Consider the following 22321-nt stretch of genomic DNA (forward strand, 5'->3'; position numbering starts at 1 on the left):
GTTGTGGCTGTCCCCCTTGCTAAAAGCCCTTCTTTTGTTTTTCTTTTTTACTGTCAGAAAGCCTGCCTCAGAGGAGTGCACTGTGCATATCAATGAAGAAACAGGAGAGCAGGGGTGATTGAAACTGAAGATTATTTTTTTTCCCCTGTCATTTAAAGGGTTCTCAGTGAATCATGCCCTCTTTGTGATTCCATTTCAAAACACATTCTTTGCCAGTTCCAAGCCAAGAATCCTTTCCTTAGTGATCTGTTCAGCTATCCTGGAGTCTGGCTCTGTCCTCCCCTGCAGGGGTTGAGACATGTGAAGATTCAAGGAACCCAGTTCTCTGCCCAAATCAGCAGAATTTAAGGCTCCGGAGCAGGGTCATGGGGAGAAAAAGAGGGAATGAGAGGAAATGATACTTTGGTGTGGCTCATAGTTGAACCAAACACAGATGAAAACAACTCTGAGGGGGTTATCAGTACAGAGTCATCAAAAAATGTAAAGGAGAGAAATGAATATATTTATATAGCCCTTTGAGATCTTTCTTATAATAACCTAACTAAAAACACACACATGGTTTTCAATTCTAAACCTATCTCCTCTAAGAGAAGTACTGTGAAATTTGTTTTTATAAAGCTAATCTTTCAGGGATATTTTAGAAAGTAAAAAATATAAGACAATTGAAAAAAAATCTGTTAGGTATTTAAAAATGTGTTTCAAATAAAGATCTTACTTCAAACTTATGATCAGGTTGGGGTGACTGGGTGACTCAGTCGGTTAAGCGGCTGTCTCAGCCTCAGGTCATGATCCCAGGGTCCTGGGACAGAGCCCCACATCTTTGGGCTCTCTGATCAGTGGGGAGTCTCCTTCTCCCTCTCTCTCTGCTTGCCACTCTGAAGGAGCAGGAGGCTGGCTGAGGACAAAGCAAAAGCTGGCGCCTTGCACCCACCCTTCACCCGCTCCCTCCATATGTGTAGCATTCCTCAGGCACCCCTGACTGCCATAAAACGATAAATAGTTAACTTGCAGAGATCACAGTCCTGCAAGGTAGGAGTCTCCCTTGGTTTGCAAATGTCCTTGAGATTTACAAACAAAGAAGTTACCTTATCAATAGCCCAATTTCCAGGGACACAGAACTCCATTCCTCCAGCCCTAATGTCACCCTCCCCTCCATGAAAATGGAAGGAGGCGGAGGTAGAAGGAAAAGTAAATAAAGTTAAGTTTCTTTTAAACCTAAATCTCACTAACAAGGATGCTTGATAGCAGGAATGTAACATTGCACCAGGAGACTCCCAATTGTCTTTACTTGATAGTAACCAGGCCTTCAATATCCTGATAGTGCTTTTCTCGCATGCGTGGGCAAACCGGCCAGTTCTGCTTCTGTAAGATTGCTTTGTCTGCTTTCGCGCGGGTCCCCTGACCCAATCCACTGACGCCAAGTATGCCTGTTCAAACTGTCAACCAATCAGCTCAGCCCCACCCGAAACTTGTTTGTATCTGTCTATAAAAACCCTGCACCGACCCAGCTCCGGACCTCTCGGCGTTATCTGCAACGAGCGGTGCAGGGGTCCAGGTTCGAACCTGCAATAAACGACCCTTGCTGATTGGCTTTGACTCACGTCTCTGGTGGTCTTTTAAGGTGGGGGTAATATTCAATTGGCATTTCAACTCCCCCTGCTTGTGCTCTCTCTCTCTCTGCCAAATAAATAAATAAAATCTTAAAAAAAAAAAAAAAAGATATGACTAGGTTAACTAGGAAGATGAAATATCTTAACAAAATAGAAAACCTTAAAACTCATGTGTGTTTTTTATACCAGAATGACTGTCAATTAATCATTAACAAATGTATTTTTATACAAAAGGAACTGTTTAAATAGAACATTATAAGAAACAAGGCATATATAAATTTTTTAATGAAGCTTAACATCATGTAACAGATGTTAGGGTTCTTTCTTTTCTCTACCCCAAAGAGGACTGTAATACTGTTTGAGATGACAGCTGTCAACTGTGGAATATGGATAATAAATGATAGAAGCTAAAACATAGCATTATTTAATAATCCTTTTTTTAAATACTCCTATCATTTAAATACCACCTGCAAGGAAAAAAAAATATATGGCCATAAAATATATACAATCAAGAAAAAATACATAATCAAGGCTTAGAATTTTTTACTTAAATGTAATTGAAAAAAATCCCCTATCAATTTCATAAACTACATTATTGGGAGAGTAGGGCCAATACAATTAATGATGCAAAGTGTGCTTATTTTAAGGATATTCATCCCACAACCTCTTTACTCCCACTTTCCCAGCCCATCCTACCTATGTTCAAATTCACTTAAAAACACAAAAACTGTTTCCTATTTGGTAGTCTGAATCTGTTAATCCCGCCATTCATTTAGACCATGGAATTTCCTTTGCTTTAAATTAAACTGAATGTTTAACTACTGAGAAAGAAATTTCCTGTGAAGAAAATTATATTCTTCTTTTGTTCACAGCTGAGATGCATATTTTCTGATTTAAAAGGCAACAATCATAGAAAGGAAGCTGCTTATGTGATGAGATCTTAATTTTGTTAAAAACAGAGGAGGAAGTGCCACCATACTACTGGCTACAAATGATTAACAGTTATTAAAATCAATGTCAGAATATTCAACAATAAATTACATGCTAAAAGGCTCAAAGTAAATTTCCAGAGCTGAACTCCTCTGAAACAAATTGCTGAAACAGTACAATGTCCTGCTGGAGGACAGTGCGTCTAGAGCAAGACTTGATCCAGAGTGGATCTTATGCTGAGGATTCTGGGAAATAATGAAGAATAAACAGAAGAGAGGGGTATGGCACTCACTCTGGAGTAATATACACCACCACCTTCCTATGGAATGAAAAGAGGTACACTTTCATGGCAGGTGTCTGTTTGAACAAGAATCAGAAAGAACAAAGTGGGGTAGAAACTATGTAACTGACCTATACTACCTGACTTCCCACAGAATTTGAGCAATAATGAGATGACATCCCATGCCCTTGGTCTTGAATGCCTTAAATTAAGACAATTTAAAAAACCCTTTCTCACTACTACAAACATTCACAATGATATGTTAGGTATAGCTGTGCTTTCCAGAGGCCAATACTTGATAGAGAACCTCTTTCCAAAGCTGAATTTCAAATTACATTTTATTGCCTTTATTTTATTTATGGACAACAAGAAAAAATGGAGAACTGTAAGCTCACAAGTGAGTAATACAGATATCAAATATAGATATCCATATTTGGATTATATTTGCACAAATGGAATACACACATATTCAGACATGGAATTAATAAAGAAAATAAACTTTTTTGGATTAGAACATTTTAAGAAATCTATGAGAGGATAAGGGACTGGTGGTCACTTAATCAGAGTGTAATAAGTGTATTGCTCCCAATATATTTTGATGTTTTCATATAGAAAATTTGATACCAGGAGAACATGCATAGAATGGCTAAAGTGCTTCATAAGCACAATTTTCATAAATAGGCATATTTGGGGATTCTTGCCTATGAAAACTAGGAAAAACTGGTCTGTATATAGCTCATGTCAAAATAATATTTCTACATCTCCGGATATAAAATTGGTTAAAAAGACGGAAAAACTTCTGTGCAGCTTATTTCTTTGTCATTTTTTTTTTTCCAGTCCTTGATATCTGGGAGTCAGAACAAATCAAGAATCCCCGTCAGCTTCAGTGAGGGCGACACACAGCTTGCAAGAATATGTCATTTACAGAGCCACAGATAGGAGCTAGGAACAGTCCCCGCATTTGAGCTAGCTAGATTTGGGACTGGGCGGGCAGGGGGTGGGTACGCAAATGAGAGTCTTGAAAGTTTTGCAAAATACAGGGAGGAAGAAAACAGATCAAAGCTAACAAGCTGTTTCGGATCTTAACTAATTAGACAGCAACGTATCACTGACGGAATGAAATGAGAAAGGACAGGCAACACAAGATGGCTTATGGGACACTTCATATTTTGGCTTTTTGATCCTCCCCGGTTTCTTTCTCTGTTTCATTCAAAAGACCACTGCCTATGTACCCTCTCATTCCCTCACAGCTTGCCAAGGCTCTTTTCCCTGGCTTTTGTTCAACATAGGGATTAAATTCAAATTTTAATATGTCCACTCAAGCCACTCTTTCATGGTTTTTTGGCAAGAGGAATAGATCTTCAACATCACCTACTGTTAACAGTTTGAGTTTGTTCAGAGTTGGCCGCACAGGGGTCCAGGCCAGGGAGGGGGAGAGGCAGAGGCACAGACAGGATGCTATGCTGAATCCCACAGGTTCAGAAACCTGTGGAAGGTCGGTTTCAGATACAGGAAATGGGTGGAGCTTGTTGTTCCATAAGACAAACTTGAGACTTAAAAATCATCTTACATTAAGATGGTTTCTGTAATAGGTAAGGGCGAGCAGGTATGAAATGCTGTTAGGACAAAAGTATTATGATCAGGGGTGCCTGAGTGGCTGAGCAGGTTAAGCCTCTGCCTTCAGCTCAGGTCATGATCTCAGGGTCCTGGGATCGAGCCCCACATCTGGAATCTCTGCTCAGCAGGGAGCCTGCTTCCTCCTCCCTCTCTGCCTGCCTCTCTGCCTACTTGTGATCTCTGTCTGTCAAATAAATAAATAAAATCTTTAAAAAAAATACTATGATTATCCTAAACATGACATTCTCCAGTGAACACCTGATGTTTTAAAATAATACTATCTTATAAAATAAGACAGAGTTAAGTAATAAGGATAGAAGTATAAAGATTATACTCTATAGATGCAGAGAGAGTGAACGTTCTTAAAACTGTTACTGACGCCCATCTGTGAAATAGGCTGTTTTCAAAAGCAACAGATTTTCTATCAGTGGTGATGCTGTATATGACTATTATTTGTTCCTAAACTTTTGGTTTTACAGAGCAATAAAAACTATATTGTTGTACTTCAGAAGATGAGGAAGAGCGGATTCAAAGAAATAGTTAAAAATATTCATTTATTTTACTTTCTTCTTAATGTTTCTGAAATTGAGGATGTGGCCGCAAATCAAGGAGAGGAAAACCTTGCCAGCCATTCTGCAGAGGAAGAGGCTTGATGTGGCTGCCATTACCTGGTTTGACAGAGAAACAGCAAAATGGAAAGTCGGTTGCATCTGCAACACTACAAATATTTAAATTTTAACGAAAGTGTAATCTCATTTTCTTCCTGCTTAAATATATTCAAACCAATGACACAGATATGGGGCAGGCATGGGAAGCGATTGTACGCAGGCAATCAATCCAGTTTCACAGCAGGGATGGGGCATGAAATACAGGCGTTCAGAGTTGCCAAATTTTCAGAAGGTAGCAAGAGCTGGCATGAAGGCCGCCCTGAAAGACACTCAGGAATGACTATCACTCGCAAATCTGAAGATCTTTATGTCAAAAGCTTCCTACTTTGACAGTAGCTCTGTAACAGTCAGTGATATGTAGCTTAATTAAGAGGTTAGGGGAAAAAATCCCTCAAATTTAACTTAAAGAGGAAAGGTATTTTTTAGCATATATCATTTAGAATATTTTGAGTAATGAAAGGTCTTCATAAATTACGTTCAAGAACAGAGATAATGGGCATCTTTCCACTTGAGAGACGGCAATACACTGACTCCTGTTGTTTGGTGACACCGAATTCTAAACATTAAAAAAAAAAAATGAATGCCTTTAAATGGGCCATGTGTTCTCTAGTTCCCCAAAGGCTTCGCCACTTTCCAGGATTTTATCTCTAAAGTCATACACTTTAAAACACCTGCCTGGCAACTGAGGACCTGTGTGATAATGGTCCTTGGTCGGCATTGACACAGAGCTAACAACCACAAGAGAATCGTCAACGGTCAGTATCTGGAATTCTGTTCTATTTTTCTAAATAATATTTTAAATTAAAAAAAAATCCTGATTTAAGTACTCTACATTCTCCACACCGTATGATTCCCTCAGCCCCCACCCCCAGCTGGTGGCATCGAGGATTATCCCAGCGGAACCAGCTAGCTCTACAGGAGCCTGCCCTGTGCTAAGAAGTACTAAGGGTGGTGAATTATCTGATCAAGTCCCCTCAGTCTGTGCCAAGAAGAAAATTATATCTCTGGCTGTAGTTGGAAGCAATTATTTGCTTCATTCTCCTTTTCACAGTTATACACCTTAAAAACAGCAGAAAAAGTATATTTTATTTGGAAGCATTTTGATAAATTAATCCTGCTCTCAGGCAGGAAAATTTTGTGTGTAGTTTGTGGGCAGTCTATCAACCAATTTTTCCAAAGTTTGGATTTCTAGACTTTTCCTATAGGTAGATGAAAAGTTTATTTACTATATTTTCAAATCCACTTCAGGTTTTTTTTTTTTTCTGGTCTTATTCCTAATAATTTGAGTACTTATTCAGACCAGACTGAGGAAAATATTTTACATTTCTGCAGAGCAGCTCAGGCACACTCTTTACTTTTCAAAATGGCAATTTGAGTGAAAATGAGCCATCCTCTGTATGTAGATTGTGGACACAGAAGACTGAAAAGCTCTACAGACGCTTAAATGAATCAACTTAAGAATCAGCAAAATAAATTATTTTTAAAAAGGATGAAAGTCTTTGAAAATAAATGTCCAGTTTTCAGAGCTAAACACAAAGCAGCCCTCCAAGTTAAGCAGCTGTTTTAAATATGCAGATCTTCCGCTCCAGTATCTTAACAGCTGGAAGAAATTACAGTCCAGAGAGACATGTGCATAATTTGAATTAAGCAGATGCAGGCTGTGAAGAAAATCAAACATCTCAGAGTAATAGATGCAAACAATGTTACTGAAACTCTAAGGAGCTGTTATTTGTTTTTTCATAATGATGGCAATGGTACCATTCTTATGATACAAACTACCTACACTAGTTAAAATAGTAATCTTTTTCTTTTCTTTTTCCCTTCAGAAGTCCAAAAGAAAACACGCCAACTTCTCAACTAAAGCCACGGCCTGGTCATCTCTGGGCTCCTCATGTCACAACAGTCTTTTGAATCAACATGCTGATCTGGTGTTGGTCTCGGCTGCCTTTACACCTGCCGGCTGCCACGCGCTCTGGGACCAGATCCACATCGTGCAAAGCGTGAAGGACCAACCAGGCTGTCACACGCCAGGATGGGGAATACGACCGAGAAGGAATGAGGAATGACAAAGCGGTTAAGAGAAATAGATGTTCTCTAGAAAAGGAGTACCTGAAATGTCTCGCAGTTCAAATGTGTCCGACCCACGTTAATGACCAAGGGTTTGCATTTAAGGTACAAGATGCTAAATACCTGGGACCAGATGGTGCCCTCTGGAATGAAAGCACCCCCCAAAGAACATACCAGGGAACCGCAGTGTGCCCTGACACTGGCAGCATTCCACCAGATAATGCCCTTGACTTTCATGGCTTTTCATTTCCAGCTCCGTTTATGAAAGTGGGCACGGATCTTCGATTTAGAGACTAAAAGCATTCACACACCAGGTAGTCCAAACCCGAAGTATGAAAGCGACAATTATATTTTATACATCATCCCTTTAGTAGCCTCTCAGTGCTCTTTTAATCTCTTGATTATTGAGATGAAACAAAATTAATATAAATACCAACAGGCATTTAGAAAATAATCAGGCAGTTCCTCGTGCAGTCAAATGTATGTTACCATATGTCCCCACATGACCCAGTAATTCTGCTGCTGGGTATATCCCAAAGCCATGTAAGAGCTAGTATACATATACCATAGCAGCATTATTTATAATAACCAAAATAAAAAAAATTAAATTAATAACAGCTAAAATCAAGCACTTACTACATACTAGGAACTGTAGCATTTTATACGTGTTTGCTCAATCCTTACAAAAATACAATGAGGTTGCGTAGATAAACAATGAGGTTGCACAGATAAACAAATGTATAATACTACCACAGTTATTATTCTCATTTTGCAGATGAGGGAATGGAGGCACAGGAAGATCAAGCAAATTCCCCAGCTGCAGAGCCTGCACGAGGCAGGGACAGGCCGTTGAGGCCCCCAAGCCTGCCTCTTCACCTTGGAACTCCACACCTACAGGACCCTGCCCCAGCATCCCAGCGTGTGACCGACCACCTTTGGGAGGTGAGGTGACAGATGATCTTCATTTTCATTTTCATGCTTTTGTCCTTCTCAAACTTCTCATGTAAACAACTAGGGCCTCTATGAGACACAGAGACTGAGAGGGAGAGAGAAAAATGACTATTTTGCATGATTAGAGATAACTGCTTATGGCCCTCTTAATTTTGGAATTTTTTAGGAAATTAGAGTGTGAAACATTACAGTTAAAACACCACAGTAGGAGCTCAAAATTTTAGGCATAAATTTAAATCACACTGAATCCCTTGTGTTTTATTACTCAAAAGTTGTGCTGCTGAGAGACCACCCCTAAGGATGGCTGTGAGAAGGAAAATGTAGATCCCAGGGTCCCAAACTGGGCAGGCACCTGTGGCCCGCAAAGTCACCCGAGTGGCTGGTTAGGGGACCTTCACGCACCTGCCAGAGATTCAGGTGGCTTTTGGAGGACCACCCATTCCCCGCAAGACCTAAAAAACTGCATTTACAACAACCTTCCCCACCTCTATTCCAGGAGATTCTGATCAAGGGAGTCTAAGGCAAATATTTTGGGGAAAAAAATCGGTATCCTTATTTATTTTTAAAGAAAATATCTGAAGTTACTACATCAAAATTTAGGGACCATTCAACAGAATAAACCTCGGTAGTTTTGAGTCGTGAAAAGTGTAAGCAAAATGCACACCAGCTAAGAGATAAGTAGAAGAAAAGGAGGATACTTCAGTAGTTTTACCTGCTGAGCCTCTTCTAGAGCCGGACAGAATCTGAGATGGCTGAAATTCTGGTGCTAATCAGATTTAATCCTCTATCTATATACTGGTCTTTCCTGTTATTAAACTTGAAAAACAAGAACTGCAAACAGAAGCCAAATGACATAACTGAGCTCAAGTTCAAAGTAAGATCACATCCCCGACTTCATCGTAATAGAAACCGGCACCCCCACCTTCTCCCTGCGAGGACTCGCTCACAAGCAAGAGCCGCTCCCCCACCCCCCAAACTGATGGCCAGAGAGAATCTGCTTCCTGTGCCTGTAGGCAGTTGTGAGTAACTGAGGAAGGATCCTCACTTGGCAAATGTTTTATACACAATGTGTGATTATTGACAAACTATGTATTAGGAAGGAAGAGGTGTTGGAGCACCTCTGCTGTGTCAGGCACTGTGTGTGTGAGGCGCTTTGCAAACCTTATTTTATTTAACCCCCACAACAACTGCAAGGTCATTACTATCATCCCTGTTTTCTCAAGTAAAGAAACTAAGCCGTAGGGACACAAACTAACAGGCTTACCATCCACACGAAACAAATGACAGATCTAAGAGCCAGTGCCAGACAGGACATCTTTCTCCTCTTCCACCAGACTGTCCTGCTGCTGGTGGAAAAGGCTGCTCGTGAATGTACAGAACCAGTAACAGACCCAGCTACGTGGTATTAGTTGCTTAATAATAAAATATGGAAACGCTGACCAAGTAAATTAAATGATACAAGGTCAGACATAAGAAAATCATCAAATGCCTTTGATTTACTATATACAAAGGACCCTCAAAGACCCCAGTGAATACACTTCATATCTAAAAGTTCTTGACCTTCATTAGAGTATGTAGTATGCCCTGATAAAAAGTGAACTTGGACCCAAAATTCCATTACCTTTCAAACATATTCCCTAAAGAGGAATAACGAAAATCAAATTGGTATCTGGCAAGCATTAAAACATAAAACATTTTGCTAATTAATTTTAGAGCAGAACTTTTTATATTTTACCAGATTAACCTTCAGTCTCAATAATACATCATTGATGAAGGAAACAGATTCAGTCACAAGTTAGCAAAGTGTTACATATTCTAAATCAGACAACGAAGAACCAAAGAACCTTTTTGGGAGAACATATACAATATCATAAATAATTACATCTTATTCATATTTGAAAAAAAATCATTGTTTCAGTTGTTAGTCCTTTTTTTTCATATGTTTGTTTAAAGAGTTGCTAATTCTCAGTAATACAGATTAATCTCAAAATATGGCTAAAAAAAAAAGCTGGGTTGCATAAGAGAGTTGTAATATTGGGCACCTGGGTGGCTCAGTTGGTTAAGCGACTGCCTTTGGCTCAGGTCATGATCCCAGAGTCCTGGGATCGAGTCCCACATGGGGCTCCCAGCTCCGTGGACAGTCTGCTTCTCCCTCTGACCTTCTCCCCTTCTCATGCTCTCTCTCACTCTCTCTCATATAAATAAATAAAATCCTTTTAAAAAAGAGAGAGTTATAATATCAATTACTTAAAGCTTAAAACATGCACATTACTAGCATTCCATCTAATTAATGGAATGCTAAATGCATACATAAAAAGGGTATGAACAACATGGATGACAAGAGCAAATTCAAAAACTCAGGATAAAAGTTACCTCCCCGGGGAAGTAAGGAGGAGAACAGAACCAGAGAGAAGTATATTCAGGGCTTCAATGTTATTGTCATTTTTTTTTCTTTAGCTGAATCGTGGGTATATTGGTATTTGTTATATTATCCTCATACTCTTCTGCATTCCTGAAGTACTTTACAATAACAATTACAAATACATAACCCCTCCAAATTTGATACAATGGTTTACATATAAACCATTCATTCATCTTTGACTTGTAATGGAAATTTGACTTGTAAAGGAAATCAATATTGCTAATGTCAGGCGCTGCAAGAGAACAAGCATGCTAATCAAATTCGAAGCCGCTAATACAATTTCCATGTATTTCTATTACAGTTCCCCAGATTCTGCACCTAACTTCATCTTGACTGGGAGTCTATGTGTGTATTCTCAAATAAACTTTAATTGAAGAATGTGTCTTACTATATATTATTTTCTGACACTGAGTGTCGAACACGGAGTCTCAAATTTATATTTCTGTTCTATTCTGTCCCCTCAAAAGACTCATAAATTAAATTCTCTCTCGATATCTCCACTGAAGATTTATTTGAAACCTTCACCCTCCCCCAATGGCACCCCTCTTTTCCCTCCACTCTGTCCTGCTCCTGGTGGCATCGACATCAAACCTGTATTCAAGCCAGGTATCTGTGTGCCCTACTCAAATCTTCCCTTTCTTTCATCTAAGTTCAGCCGCACGTCCTACTGAAACAACCTCTAAAACAACACAAATCTGTACACGGAGGCCCATTTCACCTGCAAGCCCTCTAGATGAGCCCTACTATCTCCGAGAAAACGAATACGATCGCTTCTAACTAATCTCCCTGCCCCCACTGTGCTCCAGCCCCAGTTACCTCCTTTGTGGCCCAGAATATGCTTCACAAACTCCCCCTCCAGGTGGAGACGTGAGGGGCTACCTCCCCCTGGGATGCCTCGCTCCAGACAGTCCCAGGGCAGGCTGCTTCAGGTCCCAGCTCAAGTACCACCATCACTGAATTTCAGAAATATAAGGTCGACTCACCCACCTTGGGCTCATCTTCTGTTCTTCTAAGCACTGACAATGACCTGAAAGGGGCTGCTACCATTTGTTTAACATTTAGGAGTAAGTCTGGTTGCATGTAGCAAAACACTGCCTACAGATACACAACCCGATTGGGATTTCTTTTCCACAGGCAGAAGGAAGTCTAGACAAAAGCTGTCCAGGGCTGGTTCTGGGCTCCACGAAGTCATCAGGCAACAGGTCCCTCACATCTTTCTGCTCTGTCCCTTTTAACGTGTGCCTTTCATCCCCATGATGCCCTGACAGAAGGCTTTAATCGCCTCTCACTGTGCATGGAATGTCCGTCTCCTCTACCACTGGACGAATCACCAGTCACGTGCTAACAGCTCAGTCCATATTCGCTTAATTATCAGAAGCCAATGAACCAGGAATTCAGAAGTCCTACATTTAGGGGGTCATCCATCATCCCAGTAGTCACACACGACAGCTATGGACGACCTATGGATTCTACGCTGGGCCTCTGGTCAGAGCCCCTCCTCCATGCCTTCTCTGTCCTCACTGCCTGGGCAGCCACTCCTCATTCCTCCCCCCAGTCGATCAAGCCCTCCGCACAAACTGATGAGATAATTCCCTAAACAGACCACTGCCTGAGGGGCACATGGGTGGCTTGGCCGGTTAGACATCGGACTCTTGCTTTCAGCTCTGGCCATGATCCCAGGGCCCTGGGATCAAGCCCCAGGTCTTTAGGGAAAACAGTATGAGGGCTGGTACCTGAGTGGGAGAAGACAAATATGGAAACAAATACTAGGAAGACAACAAGTGGCTTTGGCTGTCACCAATGGGTTATATACACTACTGAAATGAATGGCAGAAACACCTTTCAGGGATGTGGATGGAAGCACGATGCCCCCCGAACAGCATCACCGGCTTCAGTCTCTGAGATGACCCTCCAACAACAAAACCACTTATTGCTGGTAAACTCTTCTGGACAAGCCGCGGGGTCAGTGTGAGTGGCCCTTCAGAACAGTATGCACCTTGCTCTACCTCTGGAAAAAGGACTCACGAGTGGGTCCCACCTTCAACACTTGACAACTACAGACAACGGAGAACAATAGGAGCATGTGACGTGTGGGCTCTTCACGCAATTGCACCTGTACTGCTTATTACTAACTTGATTAAAATTGTTTGATTAAAAAAATAACGATGGACTCACATGCTTGAGCTTCCAGTGAGGACTCAACTTCAGATTCTCTCTCCCTCTCCTTTGGTCCCTCTCCCTGCTCATATGTGCTCTCTCATAAAATGAATCAATAAGTCTTTATTAAAAGAAGAAGAAGATGACGACGACAACAATGACAGAAAGAAAAAAGGAAGAAAGAAAGAAAGAAAAGAAGGAAGGAAGGAAGGAAGGAAGGAAGGAAGGAAGGAAGGAAGAAAGAAAGAAAGAAAGAAAGAAAGAAAGAAAGAAAGAAAGAAAGGAAGAACACTCCCCGAGAGCAGTGGCCCCCCTGTCCTGTTTCCCACATTCTCCCATGACCCCCGTCCACCCTCGTCATGATACTTTCTTCTTCTTCCTCTCCCACTGTGATTTGTCACAGCACATAACTGCCGTTCTAAACTGTTTCAGACCTTACTGTCTTCTCATATTTTACCATCTCTGCATAAAACGACTTTCCCCCTTTTTTACTACAGGACACTTGCACAGCTATCTCTTCAGTCTCAGCTTCCGATGCCCCGCGCTGAGCCGCCTTCCCTGCCGGCTCCAGGCAGAGCACACGGTTCTGTCCATCCAGGGGCACTTCACCGGCAGCGACGAAGATGACAATGACAGGCTCGAGTGCCTGCAAAGCGTCGGCGCTTTCTAAGTCCTTTCCATGAACAAACTCATTTAATATACATAAGGACCCTCCAAGGTACACAATGTCTTTTTCTCATTTTAGGGGAACAAGGTGAGCCATAGAACTTTGCTCTAAAGTTGGCAAAACTAACAGATGACCGCCTGCATTCAAAACCACGCGGTCCGCCTCCACAACCCATGTGCTGTGAGCGACTCCAATATTTGTCACCAGGTTGTAAGGCTCTTGGGAGCAGGGTCCATGTCTTACTGGTGCCACGTCTGGGTTCTCATTGAAAGAAGGTTAAATGAAAGGAATTAAAAAAAAAAAAAAAACGTATACAAATAAAGAGTAAGAAAACTGCCTCAAAGAAGAGCTAGTGGGTTAGTATTGACTGGGTGACCGCAGAAGCCACATCACCGATCCTGAGATGAAGAACAGGCCACGGTACTAGCAAACTGCACTGGGGGACGTGCACTGGCTTCTTCCAGATGGGTCAGCGCAGTCCCAGAGTCCAGGGCGCACTCCGCTGTTCAAAAATCACCAAGTGGAACTTGTCCAAGATGTAGGTAAAGTAAAAGAAAAGTGAAGACAGAGGAGGACGACTTTCTAAGCACTTGCGAAGATTTTGTAAACAGAGGTTTCTTGGGATTAAAAAGGGTGACAGCAAGCCCAAAGGTGGGAGAACAAAGAGACAAGACAAGGGAGTCCAGTGTTGGGCTGGACCAGCCCATGCCTACACTTAAGAACGGATTCAGAGCATCTTTCCCAATTCTGTATCCGGCGTTACCACTTCAGTGCTGCTGAAGAAATCCAGGACTTTGGTTTGTACTGGGCAGGTAGTGATTAAGACGCTGGAGAGGGTGAGACACGGAAATTGTAAGCAGAATATAAATCATCAGTACACAACTATATCTAATGAGAGGACAGAATGCGAAGTAGAAACAGTTACCAGTCTTTTGTGCTTGCTTTTTTATTTTTCTAGTATCCCTAAAAAGACTATTTATAGATTAAACTAAAACATTTGAAGAAGTAGTTTGATACTTAACATTGCTCACATCAGTCTGTGTCAAAAATAATAAATAAAACCAAAACAATACAAAACCTAGAGATGACCCAGTCCTTTTGAATAGGGGACAGTCCATTGCAACATTCTCTCACCTGAGGCAAGAGTTGAAAATCCCAAGTCAGATAGCAAACCCTCAAGGACTCATCAACAAACCTCCTGTATTTTTCAAACTCATAATATAAAATCTAGAGGAGCATTTTCCAGTCAAACCAAGCCTTAGAAGTAATTAGTGAATTCACTATTTTCAAATAGTGCTATTCCTCGATATTTGTTTTCTATATATTCAAACACTTTTTAAACGTTTGATGACACGTTTTTAATAAATTGAAATCAATCACTAAAGAATTTCCCACTTTGTCATTAACTAATTTAATCTTTCAACAGCTCAAATACTCTCTTACAGTCAATGGAACAGATTATTTTAAAAATTGCAAACTAGCAATGAACAGGACTGAATGATCGATACACAATTTTATACACATATTTTTAAGACCATGGTAAAGGCAAAGGACTGAGATGCAATCAACAATATATACAACATTGTATGATATAAGCAATAGATGAAGACTGATGGGTAAGAAATCAACCTTTTCTTTTTAGAGCACTGAAAAAAGATACCAACACAAAAAGATACTAATTTAATCAGCAAGAACAAAACCACTACCTTTAAATGGACTTCAAAATAATAGATTATGTAAATTTGGCATTTCCATTCTGCTTTTAAATTACAGAGGTGACAAATGAGTCACAGAAGTAGGCCATATAATGTGTTTCTCTTTAGAGTGCCGCCTAACCCTCTTGTCCTCTATTTTAAATTTGAGTGACTCACGAACTCTTAGAAGCAATCTTGAATAAACGGATTTTGAACAGTAAGTACTCTTGTAAAATCATTCCCAGAATAAATGGTGTGTCCAGATATACTCAGCACACTAAAGAAAAAGGTAAACTTCATTAGAATAGGATATGCCATAAGATAAAAATTTATCATAAGACTTAAATCAAAGCAGCTCCCTTGAGTAAGACGTACTGAGGTCTGACTCTCTCACGTTATCCCAAGTATGAACAAGGAAATCTGGATATATATATATATATATATATATATATATATATATATATATGACTGAAATATATATAGATATCTCAGTTATTTAGACTTCTACAGACCAGCAAGCAAGTCAATTCTGCTCAAAAGGAGAATGAATCGAGAGGCAAAACAGGGAAACCAAGGCAGTGAGTTGCAGGTTCTGAAGTTCTCAGTGTCTAAGTGTTTTAAATAACAATAGAGATATCTTACTAAGTTTTTGTTTTTATTTTCTCTACTTTCAGAACAATGTTTTGATGAATTATGCATAAATGGAATGCAAACACACAGATCTATTTCCCTTTGAACTACTTAAGGGTGTAAAAAGGAACAGAAAATATTCTTGGCAAAACCTGTACTGAGCTTTCAAAAGCCCACACAGTGGAACTAAAGTTTGTGATGTACTCCAAAACATCGACATCAGTCGGTTCTCACATTCCTCCCTTCTCTCTCTAATGTCAGAGTGCTTTAACAATTTAAAAAGCACAGCTCTGTGCCATTAATTAGGCTATACATTAAATGACCTAAGAGTGGCACATCTGAAAGCAAACTGACCAGATCCAACAACAGGGAAGGAAATACTCCAAGGTAAAATAAAATCCAGTGACAGAATAAAATCCTCAAATACAATTAAACAGATGCACCCACAAAACTTACAGTTTCCTTTCTAAGAACTTCATTCCCCAAATGAATGTGTGCTTGTCCGCCTAAAGGCACATATGCACAAAACTGTCTTTTAAAAACCCACAAATCATTGAGACTATAGCACTATGGACACTAAGTTTAGAACTAAGACTTTGCACCACGAATCAGGAACACCTGAAGTATTGCTTCCATTCCCACGGGCTTATGTAGCCCTTGGCTCATGGCCAAAGGATGTTGTCTTAGCACATCCATCAGGGCCTCAGAAAGGCTAGCATGGCCACTCCCACTTACCAAACAGTAATTTCAATTAATTCCACATCTACTGTCAAGTGGTTCATGAGAATTGTGTTCCTATCAATATTAAACCTAATAATTAGTGGAAAAAATTAATATAGTGTATTAGAACAGGAAGGTAAAATTTTCTCGGTCCCATTCAATGTTGTTTCCTCTGTCTCATGGGCATCATTGAAAGTATAGTGAAAATAAATCATTGTTTTTATACATTTAACTTTTTCTCCCATTTAATTCACAGCTAAAGAAAATGAAAGGGAGCAGAGTCAATGTTTACCAATGTTAAGCTAAAAATTAATTGAAGCTGTGGCTCCAGTGTCCTCACAAAAAGAAAATGAGGCATACATAGTATTTATATATATTTACAGTATTTATTGGTCATAAGTGAGCTTGGTATGTAAGGTTTAAAGAGCTTTTCCATGCAAAATTTTTCATTGTTCTCTGATGATAATCCCAGGCTTATAACCATTACATGGCAAGAAAGAAGAAGGAAAAGGTAGAATCTGAGTGAGCAAACTTTTGGGTTAAAAGCTTTAAGGCGAGGAGTGCCTCCCTGGCTCAGTGCGTTGAGCACCGGACTCCTGATTTCATCTCAGGTCCTGATCTCAGGGAGCTGGGATGGAGCCCTGCGGGGCAGGCTCTGTGCTCAGTGGGGAGTGTGTCCGAGATCCTCCCTCTCCCTCTGCCCCTCCCCTTGCTCAAACAGGCATGATCGCGCTCTCTCTCTCTCTCACTCTAAAATAAATAAATCTTACAAAAAAAAAAAAAAAAAAAGAAGAAGAAGAAGCTTTATGGTGATTGGTATAGGCACAAATTCTTGTTTCTTCTAAAGGATTCTTCCTTCGCCAAAGGATAATGACTGTATCAAAATCTTAAAACACAATTGGGTCAAATGCATGATGGAATCTGAGTCCAATAATAGAGGCCACAGAATAGACGATTTGAAACGAGGACTTCAGTGAATAAAATTTCACATCGCGTACTCATTCTTTCACTTGTCAAGTTTCCTATGCGGCAGGCTTTGCCCTTATATACTCTAATAAAATGCATCCTATGTTAAGATTTAGGGGATTGGTTTGCTGCAGACTTTCATTCCTTCACATATCGCCTACCTTGGAAAATGAGCACAATAAGGACAATGGAAACATCTTTGAGAGGCAAGAGCCTATTAAATAAACCTACAGGCTCTATCTTCAGCCTCTTATAAGCTGAAAGAGTCTCAACTTTTATTTTTTTCTTTCAAGTCTGCATTTATTCATGGCAATCCTCAAAGACATTTTATAAGTCCACAGGGGCACACAAATGTCAAGACTTCCTTTCAGAGAAAAATAACATTTCTGAGGGTACTGAATTATGCAAAAAATAAGTAATTCAGAGATTTTTTTTTTTTTCCAAATGACACATATAAACAGCAGACAGAAGCAGATTAAATAAGGGAATTCTGGGCATGAGCCCTTGCTCTGTACAGATTGCCATCCTTTGATCGTAGACTCTAACAGTTTGCAGGACTTACGAGCTACCATACGAACACACCAGTAGTTTGAAGGAACTCAAGAAAGGAATCTACATTTACCTAAATGCAGGAGGCCAGCAGTATGTCCCATTAGCAAGACAACCCTTTGGAAAAAAAAAAATGTTTGCTTTATTCCCGAAGTGTTTGCAGGTCTCAATTACACAACTGTAATTTTATATACAAAGAAATCACTGTTTTTTGAGTATAATGGTATATAACCTGGCTTCTTTTTGTCTTACAATCAGAGGGAAAAAAATGAATTTTCAATAAAACATCTTGGTCATTTACATTGTCCTTTGCAGAATTCTTCTTTTATGTACAAACAAACAAACAAACAAAAAAATCATGGTTGAAGTGCAATTTAATCTAGCCTCTGTCTTGCATTCAAGAAAGAAGGTTAAAACATTAAATACATTTAGTTTATAAATGAAACTCCTTCATCCCTAAATTCCTTCTATTACATAATTGTTTAATACCAATAAAGGAGCAACAATTTTTCTAAGTGAACGTTTTCTCTAACTATCATAACCACATGGTTACATGAGATGCTCATTTATTTTCTAAAACTATAGTGCATGACTCTCAAATCCTTTTGGAAAATGTGTACAGCTAGCGTACACAACTGTTAAAAACTTTATTTTTGTTTCTCTTAATATTTGGTAAAAGCTTTAATCATCTCCATTCAAACCTTTAAGGTGCATATGATTCTGTTCAAGAATTCAAGAAAGATGTCTTAATAATTCTTAGTAAGTATTATGTTGTATTGGCCCTATACTTTTAGGGTGAATTAGTCTTTAAATGTCTCTAAGAAACAGTTAAATTATTTTCTAGTTTCTCACATTGAGAATCACTTAATAAGAAATACTGCCCCATTAAAACAGATGCAAATAACAAACTTATTTATTTTCTGTAAGAAGAGATAATTTCTATTCCTCTGTGGAAAACGGCAGAACTTCTGTTTGTTTTGTTTTAATTAAATTTTATCTTAAGGTATTTATAAGTTCAAATGTAGTTGTAAGAAATAATACAGAGAGAGCCTAGGTTTCCTTTTCCTAGTTTCCCAAAGGTAACATCTTACAGAACTGTAACACAACACAATTGTACTATCAGCATAGGTACAGTTAAGATGCAAGACACCCACCACAAGGGTCCCTCCTACTGTCCTATTGTTCTTTTCCTGCCACACACTCTTTCCTCCTGCTCCTACCACCCCCTTCCACTCATCTGTCCTCCATCTCTATAATTCGGTCATTTCAAGAGTGTTGTATATATGAAATCACTCAGCACGTGACCTTTTTGGGATTGGCTTTTTTTCATTCCACATAATTCCCTTGAAATTCATGCAAAATGTTTTGTGTATCAATAGTTTGTGCCTTTTTGTTGTTGAGTAGGATATGGATGTACCAGAGTTGGTTTAATCATTTACCATTGAAGGACTTCAGGGTTATTTCCAGTTCTTCTCTAATGTGAATGAAGCTGCTATAAATATTCATGTCCAAGGCTTTGTGTGACCACAAGTCTGAGAAAAATAACCAAGAGTGTGACTACTGTGTTGCAGGGTAAGTGTATGGTTAGTATTTAAGAAACTCATACTCGCCTCCAGAGTGACTGTACCATTTTCTGTTCCCACCAGCAATATCTGAGCCACCCCGTCCTTCTCTCCTCACCTACAGAACCACAGCAGACATCGTTACAAGTCCTTACAACCCTCAAACATAATTTAGAAAACTCAAGAGAAGGAAAGTCTGCGTGTTCAGCCATACTTTGGCTTATGTGTTCTTTTTTCCTTCCTTAATCTCCAAAGTTCCTCCTTTTACACTTCCCTTCTTGATAAAGAAAATCCTTAATCCTTTCTTTAAGGGAAGTTTGTCTGATGACAATTTATCTTTTTTTTTTTTAAATCTGAAAATACATTGATTTTGTCTTCATTTCTGAAAGAAAGATCTCTTCTCTTGTTATAGATTTCTAGACTGATACTTCTTTTCTTTCAGCACTTGAAAAATGTGCCACTTTCTTCCACCCTTCAGGGTTTCTGATGAGAAATCAAATGCCATTCAAATTGCTTTTCCATTTTGCATAAGATGTTCAGGAATACCTCATTTTATTGTGTTTCTCTTTATCACACTTCACAGATACTTCATTTTTTAAAATTTGAAGGTTCAAGACTTCAGTGGAGAAAGTGGATGAAGTTGTGGTGGAAACGGCAAGAGAACCAGACTTAGACCTGGGGCCCTTCTGGGATTAAATTGCTGCAGTCACACAACAGATCCTTACGGATGAGGAGCTGCTTCTTACAGCTGAGTGAAGAAAGTGGTTTCTTGGGATGGAATTTCCCTGGTGAAGATGTGTGTAGATTGTTGAAATGACAACAAAGGACTGACAATGTAACATTAAGGTTAGCTGACGGATCGTGGCACAGTTTGACAGCACTGCCTCCACAGCTGAAAGTTGTTCTATGGATAAAATGCTCACAAACCACCATCGCAAGCTAAAGAAAGATCGTGAAAGGAAGATTTCATTGGTGTCTAATTTTGAGAAATTGCCACAGCCAACCCAAGCTTTAGGAACCACCCCTCTGATCAGTCAGCAGCCATCAATGAATGGTGAGGCAAGACCTCACTACTGACCTCACCAGCAAAAAGATTTTGACTTACTGAAAGCTCCTGTAACCACATTTTTAGCAATAAAGTATTTTTTTTAAATCAAGGTATGTACATTGGATATTTTTAGACATAATGTTATTGCACACTTAATAGACTACAGTATAGTGAAAACATAACCTTATATGCAATGGGAAACCAAAAAAGTCCACTTGATTTTATTGTTATATCTGCTTTATCATGGTGGTCTGGAGAAGGACGTGCAACATCTCTGGGGTATGCCTATACATTTTCTTGAGCTGCATTCAAGACTTTTTTCCTTGTCTTTATAGTTTCTGGAAGTATAGTTAGGATGTGAGTATTGCTTTGACTACGTCAAAATTGTGGATTCCCTCAGCTTCCTGAATTTGCAGTTTTATGTTGCTTGTAAAATTTGGGAAATTTTCAGCCATTATCTCCTTGAGCATTTTTAGTTCCTCTTTATTTTATCCTCTCCTTCTAGGACTCTGATGACACAATTTTAAAATAATCTTTTATAGAACCACATATTTTATAGAGCCACATATTTCTGTGGCTTGCTCTTTTCTTTCTTCCTTTCTCCTTTCCCTCCTTCTCTTCCTTTCTTCTTTCCGTTCTTTCTTCTTTCCTTCCTTTCTTCTTTCCTTCCTTCTTTTGTCTATTTTCTCTGTTCAAATTGTGTAATTCCTACTGTCCTTTCTTCTAGCTCACTGACTTTTTCCTCTAGCCACTTCGATCTTTTGTTGAGCCATCCAGTGAGGTTTTTATTATTGTATTTTTTAATTCTATAATATCCATTTGTTCTTCTTTATATCTTTTATTTCTTTTACTATACTTATTTTTTTTTCATTTATTTCAAACATATTTGTAATTGTTTATTGAAGACTTTTATCATGGCTATTTAAAATATCAGATAAATGCTAATATCTCTGTCATCTCAATAGTAGCATCTACTGATAGACTTTTCACACAATTTGTGATTTTCCTGATTCCTGCTGTTTTTCCTTTGAAACCTGAGCATTTTCTCATTATGAGACTCTGAATCTTATTTAAACCTTCTGCTTTACCTAGCTTTCTCTGACACTTTTCCTGCAGGAAAAGGGATCACCACCTCCTTATTGCCAGTAGAAATAGAAATCCAGGTCTCCACTTATTATCTATTGAAGTGGGGAGTCCTCATCATTGCTGGGTGGAATGATGTTCCAGCACCACGTGTGATCTCCACTGGCACTGTGGTACTGGTGGCTCTGTTACCACTTAGGAACAGTGAAAATCCCAACTCACCTCTAGGGCCCTTGTGTTACCATGACAGCAGAGGGAGAGGTGTAGCTTATTATACTGTCAGGGGAGCAGATGTGTAAGGCACTCATGAAAGCTTCACAAGGGAGGTAATCTCGACTCTCCATCCGCCTTTGTTACTGTTGGTGGGGATGAGGGTGGGGTTGCAATTTGTCTGTGCTATTTGGCTGGAAAAGTATGGTTATTGCCTAAAAGTTTTCTAGGCTACTCTGTTCCTGGTTCTTTGGATAGAAAGCAGGCTTTTTAGGTTTTTGGTTTTTGGGGTTTTTTGATCTTTACATGTTGGCATTTCTAGGTTGCCAATTTCATTATCTCCAAGTCTAGGATGTATTTGGTAAAAAGAAAACTGTAATATTTGGGGGGTCTTGAGGTTCCTAACTAGTCTACATTCTTCTGGTCACACTTTAAATCTTCCTATATTTGTATATGTTATATGTAACACCCTGAGCTTTAGTGTACTTAG

General features: G+C 39.4%; 1 protein-coding gene across 3 annotated transcripts in view; it reads right to left on the reverse strand.

Moving 5' to 3' along the window:
* Positions 1 to 22321, reverse strand: part of LOC309864873 (E3 ubiquitin-protein ligase parkin-like) — a 354762-nt gene that overhangs the window by 53273 nt on the left and 279168 nt on the right. Inside the window, exon 3 of one of the 3 annotated variants that reach the window (XM_082730763.1) lies at positions 6743 to 7122. The exons of 1 other annotated variant lie outside the window; for it this stretch is intronic. In XM_082730763.1, the coding sequence (XP_082586889.1) occupies positions 7018 to 7122 (105 nt within the window). In that variant the 3' untranslated portion in view covers positions 6743 to 7017. Of the gene's footprint in view, positions 1 to 6742; positions 7123 to 18001; positions 18046 to 22321 lie in introns of those variants that run through there. One more of the 3 variants, XR_014311802.1, reaches the window with a different exon arrangement.

Source organism: Mustela nivalis (genome assembly GCF_964662115.1).
Source record: "Mustela nivalis genome assembly, chromosome: 5".
Classification (NCBI taxonomy): Eukaryota; Metazoa; Chordata; class Mammalia; order Carnivora; family Mustelidae; genus Mustela; species Mustela nivalis.